At 41.2% G+C, this 18767-nt stretch overlaps 1 protein-coding gene and 1 long non-coding RNA gene across 2 annotated transcripts in view; one reads left to right on the top strand and one right to left on the bottom strand.

The window, feature by feature from the left end:
- Positions 1-1863, top strand: part of SLC35B4 (solute carrier family 35 member B4) — a 35832-nt gene extending 33969 nt beyond the window's left edge. The window contains exons 9-10 of the mRNA XM_042925188.1: positions 297-372; positions 1221-1863. Of these exons, the coding sequence (XP_042781122.1) occupies positions 297-372; positions 1221-1467 (323 nt within the window). The 3' untranslated portion in view covers positions 1468-1863. The remainder of the gene's footprint in view (positions 1-296; positions 373-1220) is intronic.
- Positions 1864-5872: 4009 nt separating this feature from the next.
- LOC122213557 lies at positions 5873-14987 on the bottom strand. Its single transcript, XR_006199582.1, has 3 exons — positions 14887-14987; positions 8777-8882; positions 5873-6067 (listed from the first exon to the last, which is right to left on the bottom strand). It is a non-coding gene; the product is annotated as an uncharacterized LOC122213557 (long non-coding RNA).
- Between the last annotated feature and the right edge of the window lie 3780 nt (positions 14988-18767).

The following is an 18767-nucleotide window of genomic DNA, read 5'->3' as shown; positions in this document are numbered from 1 at the left end:
AAAATTAATGATAACTTAATGCTTAAGATTCTCTCTCCCCCTTCCCCTCTTGTTCACTCGCATGGTCGCTTGCTCTCAAATAAAAAATAAATTATAATTTAAGAAACCATTGTAATGACTCTTGAGACTGGTGTAGCCTGGAATCAGGGCAAGTGAAATGGTGTACGATCCAAATCTCTTTGCTAGGGGAGTAACGTTGCTGTCTCTATTATGTTCAGTCTGTATCACTTTGTCCAAAAAGATGAAGACTTACGCTGTCCTAAATGTATGACTGTATCCCCTTTTAATCTTTGCAGAGTTGTATCAAGTTCCCTTCATTGGTGTGACAGTGCCCATCATGTGGTTCTACCTCCTCATGAATGTCATCACTCAGTATCCTTTGCACCCCTCTGCCATACCCTCCTCTTAGGTCAAAGTAACACAGAGAAGGTTTGTATTCCTAATGGTGCGGTGACCTGAGTTTCGCGTCTGCCTTGATCTGTACTGCAGGAGACAGAGATTCCCATCCAGCCTGGGCTTTTGGGAACGGCCAGAGAGTTGGTAGTGCTGCAGGAGGTCAGCAGGTCACTGGGCACATAAAGGAATTGCTGTGGGTGGCGTGGAGAAATCCGTGGATAATTCAGTATTGGTATGTGACAAGAATGCTCTGTGGTTTCTCCTGGAGTTTTTCAGCAGCCTCGGACATTTCACCAGCTGCCACAGAATTCTGCCCGAAATTTCAAACTAATTAAAGCCTAATTTTGTAAATGGCTCTCTTGAACGACCTTAAGTACACTATAAAAACCTTTAAGTCTTTGGAACAATGAAACAGATGGAGCTCGATCTCATTCCTCTGATGTCACCTCAGAGATTTGCCCTCGGAGTTCCTTTTGGGACGAGTGGGTCGAAGGGCTGAGGACCAGGTCCTATGAAGTAGGTTTGCTGACCTTTCCTGAAAGTGTTACGTCCTGTCACTACGGGGGAGGGGACCCTCACTGTAAGCAGTGGGAAGAATTCAGAACAAGAATTCAGGCCTTCGGGCAGTTTCGAGCTAGGGTCCACCAACGAATGGCAGGACATTCATTCTGCAGGATATTCTACCAGGGAGGAGACTCAGAGCAGCCATCACCCATCCCCGCGTTCTCTGGTTCTTAGAATATGAACATTTAAACCATGCCAGAAGGTTCTCCCTGGGGTTCTCTTGGCAGTCTACCGAAAGCCACCTTAACCCACCACTCCAGGTACGTGTGCATCCGGGGTGTCTTTATCCTCACCACAGAATGCGCCTCCCTTACCGTCACCCTTGTCGTGACTCTGCGCAAGTTTGTCAGCCTCATCTTTTCCATCTTGTACTTCCAGAACCCTTTCACTCTGTGGCACTGGCTGGGTACCTTGTTTGTCTTCGTTGGGACCCTAATGTACACAGAGGTGTGGAACAACCTAGGGACCACAAAAAGCCAGCTTCAGAAGGAGGACAAGAAGAACTGAGGCCAGCCTGGAACAGAGAGACCGGTGTCCAAATGGGCCAGGGTCTGGTGAAGGTCTGGCCACCGTTTCGCTTTTGTTAATGCTGAAGTATTGAACCAGCCATGTACCAGAGAATCCTCAGAACGAGGGACTCCTCAGATTTCTTACCGCTGTAGACACCAACGTTTGTGGACTCTGAATGGAAACCCCGCAACCCTGAAATAGAAATAAGAACAGTTGTCCACTATTGAACAGCCAGTTGGGTTGTCACTTGTTTACCAGAATATTTAGTACTGTTACTTGTTTATTGAATTCTGAGTCCTCAGAGCTTCTAGTTTTATATCCGTGGTCTCGGGCAAGATTATCTCTTGTTGCTATTCTGATGGTTCTCTGCCATATAGTCATTATCATCCTGTGGCCTCGTCCCTTTTTTTTTTTTTTTTTTGGGTCACCTTTCCCCTCCCTCCTCCCCCCCCCCCAACCCCAGCAGCACTTTCAGCCAGTCAGACGCTCCAGGGATCATCATCAGGAACAACTGAGTGGCCAGGTGAACGGAGACACCAAGGACGTTGGCCTGGGAAGGAAACAGTCGTCCTGTGAGCTGAGCCCTGGTAACGCTGGAGCAGGACTGATGGGAATCCTTTCCCACAGCTTTTTTTTTTCTCCCCCTGTGCAAAAGTCTTCTATTTTCTGTGCTTGAAACAAACCTACAGCATATCTCTATGGCACAAAGTTAATAAGAAAGAAAGGTCGTGTATGAATTGGGAGAGACGTTCTCCCTCAGTCTTCTACATGAACCCCGTTAGCTCAGAGATGCGATGGTGACGCCACGATGGCGGGGAGAAGCTGGCCCTCTTCGGCACCGAGAGAGCCACAGCTAAATGTTCGAAAGGCTTCTTCACCAGAGAGATGCACCCCTGCCGGTCAGTCTGATAAGAGTCCTGGTCCGTCAGGCTAAGGAGTAGACTGATACATGGTGGGTGTGGGTTGTGGTGTATAAGTCAGGTCAAATCACAACTAAAATGAAAAGTTTTTTGGTTTTTTTTTCCTATGAGGTATCTTAATGTTCTTGATGGGTAATTTGCGCGGGCTTGGGAGGTCGTGTGTTTTACTCCGTGTAGAAACCTGCCCCCCCTTTGGCTGATCACGTCGGAGGTGTAGTTTTCCTCCCTGGGAAACTTTGGAGAAAGAGGAACAATGTGAATGTAGAGTGTAGGGGTGTGTGCGCACTCGTGTAGCTTGTGTGATAATATTGGAGGAGAGAAGAGCGTGAAAATGTGTTCTTTTATTTTCTTGTTCTTCACTCAGCCCCAGACCTTCATTAACCTCCCACAAGCACATGCTTTTCTTTTTTGCACACAAAGGCCTTTCATGTTTTTCTGGACCCAGATTGTGGTCTTAAATTGCGACGTGGCTCTCCGGGTCCCCGTGGCTCACTCCGTGGTGTGTCGTGTTTCCTTCTCTTTCTGCAGCTTTTGTCTGAGGGGGTCTGAGATAAGTGTTCTAGAACCTTTGGGTCGCTCTGGGGAAGTAACGTAAGTTGCCTCGCTCGTTCCATAACGTGGATATTGTTTCTCCATCTAAGTCATAGGGTTTTCAGACTGATTTGTTGTTCTGGACATGGACAACTTTCTAGTGCTGGTAGTGATTTATTCTAAAAGATGGTGAATTTGGTATGAACCCATTTATAGAACCAAAAGGCATTTTCTTTGAAATACGTAGAGCTCCTCAGACTGGTGGTGCTATGAATAGTATCTGTTAAATATCCTCTTAAAAACAAAAATAAAAGCTACTTTTGTAAAAAAAAAAAAAAAAAAAAAAAAAAAACTTAATAGAAGAACCTGCCCCTGGGGGCTGTTGGATTGGAATGTGTCTGGAGTCTTAACAGGCTAGAACCTTACCTAACTTAGTGTCCTTTTTATGTCGATGAAAATTTGTAGTAATCGAAATGTATTGGTGTCCCCAGAGAGCATTTAACTGAGTCTATTAGCTTTTAGATTCTGGTTTTAGGGAGTATATGTTCCTCTCAGATGAATACCTCCGCTGGTTTTATTAACCAGAGGTTATATGTGGACAGATTAGTGCACTCACACAATAAAATAGAACACATAACAGAATGTCTCAAATGCCCTGTGAGTTGATTTTTCTGTCTAGTGGCCGGAATGTAAGAAATAGATGTCTAATGGACACTAGTTAATACTTTCATTAGAAACTTATTTTTTGGGGGGGGGGGGGACCATTTATTTCCATTAGATAACTGGCTTTTCATTCCAGGTTGAAATTAATTTCAACTTGTATTAAAGGGGCAAATAAACCATTTTGTAGAAAACCGGACCCATGTAACCAGAAGAGAATTGTCTATTAAATGCTTCTCTTCTTTCTCTGGGTCAAGACTATGTAACTTTGTACCCCATAGTTTGTTTACAAAAGAGATTTGGTGTTTAAGAGCAAAGATCAAATAGGATGACACTAGCGAGAAAGTATTGTGTGCGTGTGTGTACCCGTTTTAACACCTTGGTATCGTAAAGTAACAGGAGAAAATGGTAGATATTTGAATTATATTAATATAGTGTCTCCATAGCCTTTACCACAATTCTGTTGTCACATTATAAATGCTGTCTTTTTCACTTTTCATTAATTTATTTTTGATCCTGTATTTTCCTTTTCATCCAACAAAAGCAATCATTAATGCTTGATAGAAACGTGCAAGTTTTAAAGTACTAGGACATATCTCGTCTTTCCCCCTTCTTCCTGCGCAGTTACCCTAAATGAAATGCTACAGTACTGTATTCTTCTGGGAAGATTAATGGACATTTTTTAAAGGTTCTAATATCTTGGGGTCATTTCTTGAGCACCTTTGCTCCCCTCTGCCCTGTTTTTTTTTCCTCTCCTCAGCACCACCTCCAGTTTCTTCACTGCAGCTTGTGTTCACGTGTGTAGTTTTCTCCTGAGCAACACCTATAATCTTGTATGTTTAGGCCTCTATTCTTTGGGGCCTCTCAGATGTTTTTGTGGGTTGTTACAAGGTATTTGTGTAGCACGTATTTTGTTATACATGGCTAGCAGCATTGATACTTGGAGTGTGAGAATATCTGGCCCCTATGTGAGTATATGTATAGCTAAGTATGAACATAAGGGTTAATGTAAAAATGTTTATATATTTTGTTACCTCAAGCTGGGGCTGAGAATCTTAACTACCATTCCCTTCTATGTTTGGAAAATAATTTTGCTTGCTCTTTTCACCCACCTTGAGCTGACTTTATTGAACAGTGCCAAACGCCTATGAGGGTGTGGGCAGGGGGGGTGGAAAACCTCAGGAATTATTCAAAGCCCATGAGTTAGCTGTGGGCCTGCTCATGGGTGGACCAGTTGGCATGTTAGAGTGAAGGGGAGGAAGAAATTTTTCTCTGTCCAAGGTTCTTCCTGCTGGACTCGAAAATAAATTTACATGAGACAGATTAAAAGGAGAAAAAAAAAATCAGTTTTATTTTGTGCACACAGTACCCATAATGAAACTGACACCCAAACGAAAGACTAAAGCAGGCACTTAAAAAATACATACATTTTAGACAGTAAATCTGTCAGGAATTGATAGGAAAAGAAAACAAATGGGAGCATTAGTAAGGTTTCGGGCTGCAGTTGTAGATTAGTAAAAATGTAAGCAAGTTTATTTCTGCAGATTTGTTTTTTATTAACGTTTATTATTTTTGAGAGAGAGTGACAGAGTGTGAGCAGGGAGGGAGCAGAGAGAGAGGGAGACACAGAATCCGAGGCAGGCTCCAGGCTCTGAGCCGTCAGCACAGAGCTCGATGCGAGGCTTAAACCCATAAACCACAAGATCATGACCTGAGCCAAAGTCAGATGCTCAGCCAGCAGCCACCCAGGCACCCCTCTTGGTTTGTCGTTTGGGGCACCTGTGTGGCTCAGTTGGTTAAGCATTCGATTCTTGATTTCAGCTCAGGTCATGGCCTCACAGTTCATGAGTTTGGGCCCTGCATCGGGCTCCGTGCTGACAGTGTGGAGTCTCCTTGGGATTCTCTTACCCCTCTCTCTTTCAAAGTAAATAAACTTTAAAATAAAGATGTAATTTTAGTTCTTAGAGCAGGGAGGCTACCTTTCATGTGAGAGATTTATTTTCTTTCAAAAGGGCAGAGGAGGGTCTGAGTGTCCTTGCACTGGCTATTTACCACATAGCTTCAATTCAAAATGATCAGTATGCCATTGTGGGACATTAAGGGGGGGGCCTTTCCTTGGCCCCTACATTTCCCTCCTCTGAAACTTCCCAGGAAGTTTCACACATTAAAAGTTGAGTTGGGGGCACCTGGGTGGCTCATTTGGTTAAGCATCCAACTCTTGACTTCAGCTCAGGTCATGATCTCATGGTCGTGAGATCAAACTCTGCCCTGGGCACAGAGCCTGCTCTAGATTCTCTCCCTCAGCCCCTCCCCTGCTCGCACTCTCTCTCTCTCTCTCAAAAAAATAAAAGTTGACCTGGTAGGTTGTTCTGTCTCCATGAACCAGTTTCTGAGTTCTTGAGAAGAGGTCAGTTTAAACTCATTTCAGGAGGTGGTGATGTGTTCTCAAAGTCCGATGGTTCAAATCAGGTAATGAAAATCCATTTCTGTGGAAACAAAAGCAATGATTGGATCAAATTATAAACCAGTTTCTGGGGGTAGCCAGTCAAGTGAATTTCTAGATGGAAGGCAGTGACAATCTGGCATATATTCTTGGTTTGTAGTTTGAGTGTCAGAGCAACAGACATGGAAAATGTCTACATATGAGCTGTTGTGATTTCTGTGAAGTTTACATTAAGTTGTTTATATTCAGTTTACAGGGCTTCAGGAAAAAGGGCAGTTTTATCAGATTATTCCAAGTACAAAAGATGGGCAAAAACCCAAAATGTTGGTTTGGAGAGTTGTAGCCAGGCATTGGAGAAAGCCAGAAGACATCAGGATCTCATTCAGTTTATAATGAAATGTATTAGAATATAATATTCACAAAGGTATGTTATTAAAACAATTTTTACAATCACACTCCTTTTTACCAAAGACAGCTAATTAAAATTTGTTTGCCAAGGAAGTCTAGTTTTTTAAAACTTGGTCTGATTATTTACATAAGTGCATCAAGAATAGCGATTGATTGTATAGGCTGTTTTCAGACTGAACTTTAACAGCCTCTCAAGGTCTAAAGCCAAGCCAGATACGTGCCACAGACTTCGCCTGTAACACATGCAGATTGGGCTAATTTCTTCTCAAGGTGCAGGTTCTTGCACCTGCCCAGAAGTGACCTTCTCTGTTCACCTGGTAAGTCTGATGGGAACCCTGTAAGCAAGGTGTCAAGCTATCTTTCCAAGGGGCTCTATTGGTTCCATAAGGCCAATCATAGTTGCTTAAGCGGTCTGGTTAGATCTGAGTTGATGCATGTTTCCTTCAACTATGACATTCCAGTCAAAGCCTTGGTAATATAACCAGTATTTCTAATTGTGTCCTGGTACTCTTACTATTGAACTTGTGCAGATGAATGCACAGTAAAACCTTGGGTTGCGAGCATAATTCATTCCGGAAACATGCTTGAAATCCAAAGCGAATTTTAAGCAGCATTGGCTCAGTTGTGATCATGTGACATTAGGTGTCACATACCACTCCTCATCACTCATTTATCAAGTTAAAATTTGTAAGGAATGTTTGCTTGTCTTGCAGAACACTCAGAACAAGTCACTCGCAATCCGGGGTTTTACTATATTATGAAAATGTAAGAACACAGAGTTTTTTTTGACTTCTGAAGGGATCAGGGAAAAAAAGATAAAATATGCCTTTGTGAAACAAAACATTTATCAAATTGCTGTAAGTTATAGTTACCTTAAGAGAAAAAATTTAATCTTGAAAAACAAATCATTAAAAAAAAATCAAAGTTTCAACAAATGAGAATCCTAAAAATTATAATCCTCAGTTCATTCAGTCCCATGTTACTCTTGTTTTGCTTACATCTAGTTCTTTTATTAGTTCTGGAAATCCTTACCCAGTTCAGTTGTGTGATTTTAATGCTATCAGAAACCTGTACTCAGATTTCTTTCCATGAGTATCAGTGCAGATGAAACACATTTGCAGGAAGCTTTGTAACCACATCTAAGTTATAGGTGTTGTAAATGACAAAAGACTTAAAAACGCCCATAGCTAAAGATCTGATTAGTGTTCATTACGATGCAGTTGACAGGGAAATTTGGTTACTTCTTTGACACACATTTCAAGATAATAGGACATAACCTGATTTCTAGGAGTTTCATACAGTTTTTATTATCTGGCTACGTAAATATAATCTGAGAGGGTTTAGTATCACTCATTTGACAGTGTTTCCCATGTAACTCAACAAGATTAATTAGTGTAATCTCTTTTTTTATATAAGGAAACCAAATGTTTTGAAATATGCCATGGGCCCTCTGGAATATTTTGGTTAGATTGTGATGAAAAGACTTTTTAGAATTTAATTGGGGGAAGTTTGTACATTTTATTAATTAGTTCATAATGATCTGTGATCCTATCTAACCAAAGTGACAATAAAGGGTTTTAAAGGCAAATATAGAAGGTTACATAATTGTGAGCAAAACTTGTCTCTTTTAATATTGATGACTCAGTTTTCCTGAACGCTTGTTTTTAACGTGTCTTTTTGAGAGAGGGAGAGAAGCAGACTCCAGGCTCTGAGCTGTTAGCATAGGACCCAACATGGGGCTCAAACTCACAAACCATGAGATCATGATCTGAGCCAAGGTCACATGCTCAACTGACTAAGGCACCCCTATAAACAAAACTTTTTAATGTTAAAACTTATTCTTAAATTTATTCTAGTCTTAGCCATTACTGGCCATATATAAAATTCTTTTCTGTAAACCTATAAACTATCTTTTTTACATTAAGATTTTGTCCTAAGTTTTCCTTCAACAAAAATGTATTTCCACCACATACCATTTTCTTATTGAAAACAATTTCCTGGGGCACCTGGGTGGCTCAGGTCATGATCTCGCGGTCCGTGAGTTCGAGCCCCGCGTCGGGCTCTGTGCTAACAGCTCAGAGCCTGGAGCCTGTTTCAGATTCTGTGTCTCCCTCTCGCTGGCCCTCCCCTGTTCATGCTCTGTCTCTCTCTGTCTCAAAAATAAATAAAACATTAAAAAAAAATTTTTTTTAAAAGAAAACAATTTCCTTGTACACAGAATTGTTTCCCTTATTTTGCGTAGCTTTAACTCACTAATTTGGATTCTTAACACTTAGAAACTTTAATTTCTAGTGGAAACGAAATAGTGAGTGAAGTTTGTGAAGTAGGAAAACCTTGATCTCACCTTCTGCATGGACACAGTGAATCTCTCTCTACATATATAGCAGTTCCTCCTGGAGAACCGAGGGCTGACTAGACACCTTCTGCACAACAGAGGTTGGAGGGAACACCTAGAGAACAGCAAAAGAGGTAGGGATTGGGGTTTCCAGTTATTATCATGTCTAACAGTGTAAACTGTAGTGGAGAGGGATAAAATTGAGGGCCTGTGAGCAGATTTACCTGTTTTGGGATACAGATAAGCCATGGTTTAAAAGGGCAACTATAATATAAGGGAACTAGCTCTCCACCAAGCAGTAGGGGGCCTGTCACGGTTTACACTCCTCCATTTTGAGGGTATAGATAGGATCCAGGCTCCCTGGTTGGCCTGCTGTTTCAATGAGCCCCCACCCCCAGCACATGCTGGGTAGACCTGGACAGCACTGACTACAGCTCCAGCTGTATCAACAAGGGCAGAACACCCTGGGCATGCTCCAGATGACTGCCTGGGCACCCCTTGTAGGTACTGCTGTGGGGCTTTCTACCTGGGCTTGCCAGAGTGCCCTCTGCAGAGCCCTGGCACCCCTAGTCCACACCTGCTACAGTGCCAGCCAAAATGGCCAGGCACATAGTCTATACTGGACATCCTTACACAAGGCAATTTCTTCAAGTTGAGAAAAGTAGCAGCTCTTCTACCTAATTCATAGAAATAAACACAAACAAGATGAGGAACGTGCTCTAAATGAAAGCCCAAAACTTCAGAAAAAGAACTAAATGAAATTGGAGATAAAGAAATGATTAGAAAATTGCTCAGTGGACTAGACAGAAAAGAACCAATCAGAGTGGAAGAATACAGTAACAAATGAAAAAGCAGCAAGTTAGAGAACGTAGAAGAATGGATCAGTGATCTAGAAGACAGGCTAATGGAAGGCACCCAACTTGAACAGCAAAAAACAAAACATTGAGTAAGGTTAGGTTAAGGGATATGTGGAACAACATCAAGCATACTTACATTCACCTTATAGGGCCCCCAGAAAGAAGAAAAAGGGTCAGAAAATTTACCTAACCTGGGGAAGGAAACAGACAGCCACATCCAAGAGGCACAGAGAAGGAGGTACACAACAAGACACGTGATCAAAGAGAATCTTAAAAGGAGCCAGAGAGAAGCAACTAGTTATGTACAAGAGAATGCCCATGAGGCTGATTTTTTTTCAGCAGAAAATTTGCAGGCCAGAAGGGAGTGTGGCCTGATAACATTCAAAGTGCTGAAAAAAAAAAAAAGCCCTACAACCAAGAGTATTCTAGCTGGCAAGACTCTCATTCAGAATTGAAGGAGAGAGTAAGAAAAAAATTCCCAGACAAAAGGTAAAGGAGTTTATCACCACTAAATTGGCCTTACAAGAAATGTTAGAGGGACTTCTTTAAGTGTAAAATACCATAATTAGAAGAAAATTATGAAAGGGAAAGCATTTCACAAGTAAAAGCAAATATACAGTGATAGTATATCAATCACTTATAAAGCTAGTAGGCTTAAAAGACAAAAGTAGTAAAATCAATTATATCTAAGTTAAATTATATCTAGGGACTCACAAAAAGATGTAAAATACGACGACATATACATAAAACATGGAGGGGGTGTAAAACAAGTTCCTTTAGAATGTGTTTGAACCTCAGCAACAATCAACTCAATACAGACTTAGGTACTTAGGACATTATGTATGAGCCTCATGGTAACCACAAACTGAAACCTATAATAGATACACACAAAAAAGGAAGCCAAGCATAACACTAATCATCAATCACAAGGAAACAGAAGAACTACAACCAGAAAACAATGAACAAAATGGCAGTAAATGCATACCTGTTAATAATTACCTTAAATATAAATGCTCCAACCAAAAGACACAGGATGGCAGAATGGATAAGACAACAAGACCCATCTAGATGCTGCCTACAAGAGACTGAATTCAGACCACTTACAGACTGAAAGTGAAGGGATGGAAGAAGATACTCCATACAAATGAAAGGGTTGGCGGGGGGGGGGGGGGGGGGGGGGAATGGGATAGCAATATTTAGAGAAAACAGACTTTAAAACAAAGACTGTAACAAGAGACAAAGGCATTATATAATGATAAAGGGATCAATTCAATAAGAGGATATGACATTTATAAATATCTATTCACCCACCACAGGAGCACCTAAATAAAGCTAATATTAACAGACCTGAGGGAGGAAATTGACAATAATAAGAGTAGGGGACTTCAATATCCCAATTACAGCAATAGAGCATCCAGACAGAAAATCAATGAGGAAAAGTGGCTTTGAATGACCCATTAGACCAGATGGACTTTACACATGTGTACAGAACATTCCATCCCAACACACCAGAATACACATTCTTTTTAAGTACACATAGAACATTCTCCAGAATAGATCATGCTAGACCACCAAACAAGTCTCAATAAATTTAAGGTGACTGAAATCATATCAAGCATCTTTTCTGACTGAAACCGTATGAAACTAGAAATTACAAGAATGGCAAAAAACCTAAGAACATGGAGCCTAAACATGTTACTAACTGATGGGTCAATCAATGAAGAAATCAAAATTGAAATTAAAAAATGTAGACAAATGAAAATGAAAACAACAGTCCAAAATCTTTAGGACACAGTGAAAACACTTCTATAAGGGAAATTTATAGCATTAGAGGCTTACCTCAAGAAACAAAAATTTCAAATAATCTAATTTAACACCTGAAGGAACTAGAAAAAGAACATTAACAAAGCCCAAAGTTACAATGAAGGAAACAGTAAAGGTCATAATGGGAATAAGTGAAATTGAGACTAAAAAGATAAAAAAGATCAAGGAAACCAAGAGATGGCTCTTTGAAAACATAACTGATAAACCTTTAGCCATATTCATCATAAAATCAGAAATGAAGTAACAAATGACATCACAAAATTACAAAAGATTGTAAGAGGCTACAAAAAATCTATGCCACAAATTGGACAATCTAGAAGAAATGGATAAATTCCTAGAAGTATACAGTCTTCCAAAAGTGAATTAGGAAAACATAGAAAATCTGAACAGACCAATTACTAGTCATGAAATTGAGTGGGTGATCAAAAAATTCTCAAAAGTCCAGGAACTGATGGCTTCACCGATGAATTCTGCCAAACATTTAAAGAGTTAAGGCTAGTTCTCAAACTACTCCAAAAAATATCAGAGGAAAGAAAGCTTCCGAATTTATCTATCTATCTATTTATTTACGTTTATTTATTTTTGAGACAGCATGAACAGGGGAGGGTCAGAGAGAGGGAGACACAGAATCTGCAACAGGCTCCAGGCTCTGAGCTGTCAGCACAGAGCCCGACGCGGGGCTCGAACTCACGGACCGTGAAATCATGACCTGAGCTGAAGTTGGCCGCTTAACTGACTGAGCCACCCAGGCGCCCCATCTTCCGAATTTATTTTACAAGGCCAGCATTACCCTGATACCATCAGACAAAGATGCTACAAGAAAACTGCAGGCAAATATCCCTGATAAACATAGATTCAAAAATCCTCAACAAAGGGGGCACCTGATGGCTCAGTCTGTTGAAATGTCCAACTCTTGATTTCAACTCGCATCAGGATCCTGGGGTTGTGGGGCTGGGCGCTGCATCAGGCTCTATGTGAGCATGGAGCCGGCTTAACATTCTCTCTGCCCCTCTCCCCAGCTCGCACACTCTCGCTCTCTAAAAAAACAAACCAACCTCAAGAAAATATTAAACTAAATTCAGTTAATTAAGAGAATCATTCATGATCAACTGGAATTTATTCCAGGATGCAAGTATGGTTCAATATCTGCAAATCAGGCGATATGTGATACACCATATTGACAAAATGAAGGATAAAAACCATATGACCATCTCAAGAGATAAAAAAGCATTTGACAAGATTTAACAAAGTGGGTTTAGAGGAAACGTGTCTCAACATAACAAAAGCCATTTTGACAAACATAACTAACATTATACCCAGTATTGGAGCACCTGGCTGGCTCAGTGGGTTAATCATCTGACTTCGGCTCAGGTCATGATCTCTCAGTTCATGAGTTCAAGCCCCCCCATTGGGCTGTCTGCTGTCAGCAGAGAGCCCGCTTCGGATCCTCTGACCCACCCCCCTGCCCCTCAAAAATAAACTAAAAAAATAATGAGGAAAAGCTTTCAGCTAACAGCTTTTCCTCTACGGTCAGAAACAAGACAAGGGTAGCTATCTACTCTAACCACTTTTACTCAACATAGTACTGAAAGTCCTAGCCATAGCAGTCAGACAAAAAGAAACAAAAGGCATCCAAATTTGTAAGGAAGAAGTAAAACTTTATTTGTAGATGACACAATACTATATATAGAAAACCCTGGGGCACCTGGGTGACTCAGTCGGTTTAAGCGTCTGACTGTTGATTTTGGTTCAGGTCATGATCTCTCTGTGAGATCGAGCCCCGCATCAGGCTCTGTGCTGACAGTGTGGAGCTTGCTGGGGATTACCTCTCTCTCTTTGCCCCTCCCCTGCTCATGCTAGTGCTCTCTCTCTCTCAAAATAAATTAACTTAAAAAAAAAAAAAAGACTCCATCAAAAATTCAGTAATGTCTCGGTATATAAAATATACAGAAATCTTTCATTTCTGTACACTAATAGTGAAATAGAGAAACTAAAACAATCCCATTTACAACTGTACCAGAAAGAGTAAAATACCTAGGAATAAGCTTAACCAAGGAGGTGAGAGATTGGTACTCTGAAAACTACAAAATATTGATCAAAATACTAAAGATGCTACAAACAAGTGGAAAGATATTCCATGCTCATGGAATGGAAGAACCAGATTGGTTAAAATGTCCATACTACCCAAAGCAATATACTGACTTAATGCAATCTTTATGAAAATACCAATAGCATTTTTCACAAAACTAGAACAAATAATAAAATTTGTATGGATCCACATCAGACCCTGAATAGCCAAAGCAATCTTGAGAAAGAACAATGTTAGTGGTATCACAATCTCAGATTTTAAGATATACTACAAAGCTGTAGTAATCAAAACAGTATGATACTGACACAAAAAGAAACACATAGATCACTGGAACACAATAGAGAGCCCAGGAATAAACCCATGCTAATATGGTAAGTTAACTTACAACAGGAGGCAAGGATATACCATGGGGAAATGACAGTCTCTTCAATAAATGGTGTTGGGAAAACTGGATAGGTACATGCAAAATAATGAAACTGAACACTTTCTTACACTATATACAAAAAAAACCTCAAAATGGTGTGAAAACCTAAATATGAGACCAGAAATAGCAAAACTCCTTAAAACATGGGCAGTAATCTCTTGGATGTTGGCCTTAGCAACATTTTTCTAGGTATCTCTCTTCAGGCAAGGGAAACAAAAACAAAATTAAACTATTGGACTATACCAAAATGAAAAGCTTGTGTACAGCCAAGGAAACCATCAACATAAAAAAGTCAACCCATTGAATGGAAAAAGATATTTGCAACTGATATACTCGATTAAGGATTAATACACAAAATAAATAAAGAGCGTATTATACAACTTTACATCCCCCCCCCCCAATAATCTGATTAAGAAATGGGAAGAGAACTTGAATAAACATTTTTTCCAAAGAAGACATTCAGATGGCCAACAGACACATGAAAGGATGCTCAACATCACTCATCATCAGGAAAATACAAATCAGAACTGCAAGGAAAGATCATCTCACACCTGCCAGAATGACTAGAATCAAAAAGATAAGAAATAACAAGTGTTGGTGAGGATGTGGAGAAAACGGAGCCCTTGTACCCTGTTGGGAATGTAAATTGGTGCAGCCACTGTGGAAAACAGAATAGAGCTTCCTCAAGTTTGGTAATTCCTTTTTATGATGACACAAAAGACACAAAGGAAAATAGTGACAGTCTCTTAGAGGAAATGGATTAGTAAAGCCTAAAGTATCCCACCAACAGTAGCTAAGCCCAAGGAACCAGTTCCACAATATTTTCTCCTGCTAATCTAAATTCAGAAAGAGAAAGATCCTCACCATTCTCACTCCATTGAACTGTAGACAGATTCTGGGAGGCTGATGTGGTAAGAAGTCTTACCTTCTGCCAGATTTATGTCAGATGTCCCAAGATCTCAAAGCTGCAGAGTCTACAGCAAGTATCCAGTGAAAGTATATCATGCCAACTGAAGAGGAGGAAGACATTTTCTTCTGTCCAAGGTTCTTCTGGTGGACTAAGAATTAAATTCATATGAGACAGATTAAAAGAAGAAAACCACCAGCATTTTATTTTGTGCACACAGAGAGACCCACTAATGAAACTGAGACTTCAAGATATGAGCAAGGCAGGCAGTTTTTATACATTTCAGACAAAGAATAAATCTGTGAGAAATTGACAGGTCAAAAAAAACATATTTGGGAGTTTTAGTATGGAATTCTAGGTGGAATTTGGGCTGAAGATTGGTCAAAAAGTAAAAAGGTTTGTTTCTACAGTTTTCTTTGCTACAAAGTGCCTATCTCTGATGATAAGGCTATCTCTAAAAAGACATTCTTAGTGCAGGGAGGGTACCTCTCATATGGGAGATTTAGTTTCTGCTTTCAGGGGGACTGAGGAGGGTCTGAGTGCCCTTGCACTGACTGTTTTCCAAGGACCTTCAATTCAAGATGATTAGTATACCATTGTGGTCGGTATATTATGGGTGGCCGGCCCTTGGACACTGCAGGGGAATGCGGCAAAGACCTGAGCAGACGCACACACACTGAGAAGATCCTGATCATAGAGGTCCGAAATCAAGATCCTACATTTATTGTAGTTTGTTTCTTTTTGGCTTGCAGTCAATACAGTTATGACTAATTCTGCCCTTAGAGAAACAAAGCATTTTGGTCTCAATAGCTTTATTCTGGAAAATGTGAGATCTTATCGATGACAGTACATTCTTAGATTGAAACAACTGTAAATGTAGATAAAATCTATTAGTTTATTATTACTGATTGAAGTGACATTTCAAAATGAGTATAAAGGGACGCCTGGCTGGCTCAGTTAGAGAAGCATGCAACTCTTGATCTTGGGGAACGTGAGTTTGAGCCTGATGTTGGGTGTAGAGAGTACTTCAAAATTTTTAAAAATCTGGGCTGCTGGGTGGCTCAGTCGGTTAAGCGCCGGCTTCGGCTCAGGTCACGATCTCACAGTTCATGAGTTCAAGCCCTGCATCAGGCTCTGTGCTGACACTTCCCCTGCTCATGCTCGTGCTGTCTCTCCCTCTCTTTAAAAAATAAACATTTAAAAAAAAATTTCTTTTTAAATGTTTATTTTTGAGACAGAGAGAGACAGAGCATGAACGGGGGAGGGGCAGAGAGAGAGGGAGACACAGAATCGGAAGCAGGCTCCAGGCTCCAAGCCATCAGCCCAGAGCCCGACGCGGGGCTCGAACTCACGGACCGCAAGATCGTGACCTGAGCTGAAGTCGGAGGCTTAACCAACTGAGCCACCCAGGCGCCCCTAAAAAAATTTTTTTAAATAAAAATCTTTAAGACAAAACAAGTATAAACAATATTTGTAAGTAAAAGTCATAAGCATTGGGATATATTCAGTACGTACCAAGCTAGGGTGGAGACTTTGTAGTGTGCTCCTTCTAGCATCTTCCTCCCAGTAGACACTACAGAGAAGGGAGGAACCAGGGATCACATCTTTTCCGGTTCTGTAGTGCCAGCCCCAGTCCAGTGTTTGACTTGCATTCAGAGAATAAATGAATGCTTGCCAAGATTTCTTATTCCATCACATTTCTGAGAAACCATCTGTTGGTTCCTGATACCTGTTCCCACTCTTCATTAGCTGGTTGGCAAGAAAGCAAATGAGAGGAAAAACCTTTCTAAGATTTCTACCATTTCTAAGGAGTGGAGGACATACCCGAGGGAGTGTTGATGGCCTGGGGGTAATCAGGCTGGGGAAGAACATTCTGTATTTAGCACCTTGGGTCATTTGATGCTCGGTGCAAGGAGATGCCTCTCGGGGTAGCATAAAGATTCTCAAGTCTTTGACGTAGGCTGCCTGGGGTGACCCTTATATCTTCAGAACCGGTGTTGGCTGATGCCTGGAGTTCAGTGTCTATTTGTCTATTCTCGGTACCATTCTGAGACACCTCCCCTGAGCTTTCCCTACTTAAATCACTAACCATTCTACCAAATATCCTCAATTTGGACCAAGTGAGGCAGGCTGCAAGGGTACCAGAGATGGGAAGGGGGAGGAGCTTGGTCTACATTTAAAAGAAATAAGACCCATACCTGTTAAGAAAAAAAAAAAAGTTGCAATAATTCTTTGGCTTACTGAATTATTTATATCTTTTGAGATGTGAGAAGATGCCTGTCAGGAGAGAAGGAGTGGTTATTCCCCAGCACAATGAAAATGTCTGTGGACCACTTGCAATCACAGGTCATTTCTGTGCTACTCTCATCCGGGGAATGACATCATCCTCCGAAACAAGGGATGATTTCTAAAGTGAGATTTCTGAACAAATTATGTGGAGGAGGGGTGGGAAGGGACAGCAGGTCTTTCATTTACCCAGCCTCTTCGCTCTTCGTTCAGTATCCTGCTTTAAGAACAGAGACTGGGGGAGAAGAGGCTGAATACCAGGAGGGTTTGTAGAAGGCCTAAAAGTTCGCATTCAGATTTTGAGCTTGTAAATATCGAGCAGTGGCTCCTTCCAGCCTTATGAGTTAAGAGTTATCTGCGCAGAGAGTTAAGGAGGAAAGGGAAATTTTGTAGAAGAAAATGTTTTGCCGAACTGAATTGGTCTTTTTACCGTGATTTCTTACAAAGAGCAATTTTCTACGTTCTGAAACAACTTCTCAGACACCTGGTTTTTATCTTGAATTGTACATTGTTTCTTAATAAAAGTGATACATTTCTTGCAGGTGTTTCCCATCACCATTACCTTTCAAGTGCTGTGTGCTATTTCAAAAAGCTCTCCAATTTTGGCCTTGGATAGTGTGTGCCGGTACATTTTACTACCAATGAGTGTAAGCAACCTGTTCTTCCTAATGCTTAGCAGCTGGATGCATCATAAACCACTTCTCAGGCTACAGGTCTGTTTCTACTTTACAGATTTAAGGAAGATCAGCCCACTTTTGGGGGTTTTAGAGGCCCATGGCAGTAGGGTGCTGTAGCCAATCTCTTCACACCTCTGCTTTAATAGAAACACATTGATTTTTGTAATGCTGCAACGGCCAGTTCTATTTATCCCCAATTTGTTGCTTTTAAATAAATCTTACCACGAAAGCAAGATTCCAAGCACCTTGCCGTGCCTAATCTACGTCATTTAGTAGCCCCTAGGTCCAGGACACTGAAAGAAAAAACAAATGGGAGATTTTGTACTAAATACAGTAGGATTAAAATTCATCCCTTTAAGGGGCACCTGCGTGGCTTAATGCGTTAAGCATCCGACCTCGGCTCAGGTCATGATCTCGTGGTCTGTACGTTCAAGCCCCACATCGGGCTGTGCCCTGACAGCTCAGAGTCTGGACCCTGCTTCGGATTCTTTGTCTCCCTCTCTCTCTGCCCCTCCCCATCTCTCTTGGTCTCTGTCTCTCAAAACTAAATAAACATTAAAAGAAATCCATCTCTTGAAAGACCACAGCGCAACTGTATCAGAAGGACAGGGCTTGGTGCTCCCAACTGGCCCCGAGCCCGTGACCGCGTGTGCCGGGACGGCCTCGGCGGCTGCTGAAGTCACTTCACGCCCAAGTCACACTGGCATAGAGGGGGGTGAATCTAAAATGTGACGAGCTGCAAGCCTCCAAAAAATAAGCACCCTTTGGGGGACGAAATCACGGTTAAGTTCAACTCCTGAGCATACTGCCTCACCCGTGGCGCCGTCTTCTACAGGGGAGCTGGGATCGCGGTGCCTCAGCAGAGTGTAATTGCAGACAGCTCAGCAGTAGCTCATCCTGAAGACTTCTCTCCTTACATAAGGGCTCAAGCTCATG

The sequence above is a fragment of the Panthera leo genome, chromosome A2 (genome assembly GCF_018350215.1).
Source record: "Panthera leo isolate Ple1 chromosome A2, P.leo_Ple1_pat1.1, whole genome shotgun sequence".
NCBI classification, from domain to species: domain Eukaryota; kingdom Metazoa; phylum Chordata; class Mammalia; order Carnivora; family Felidae; genus Panthera; species Panthera leo.
This window is presented reverse-complemented; position numbering and strand designations above follow the sequence as displayed.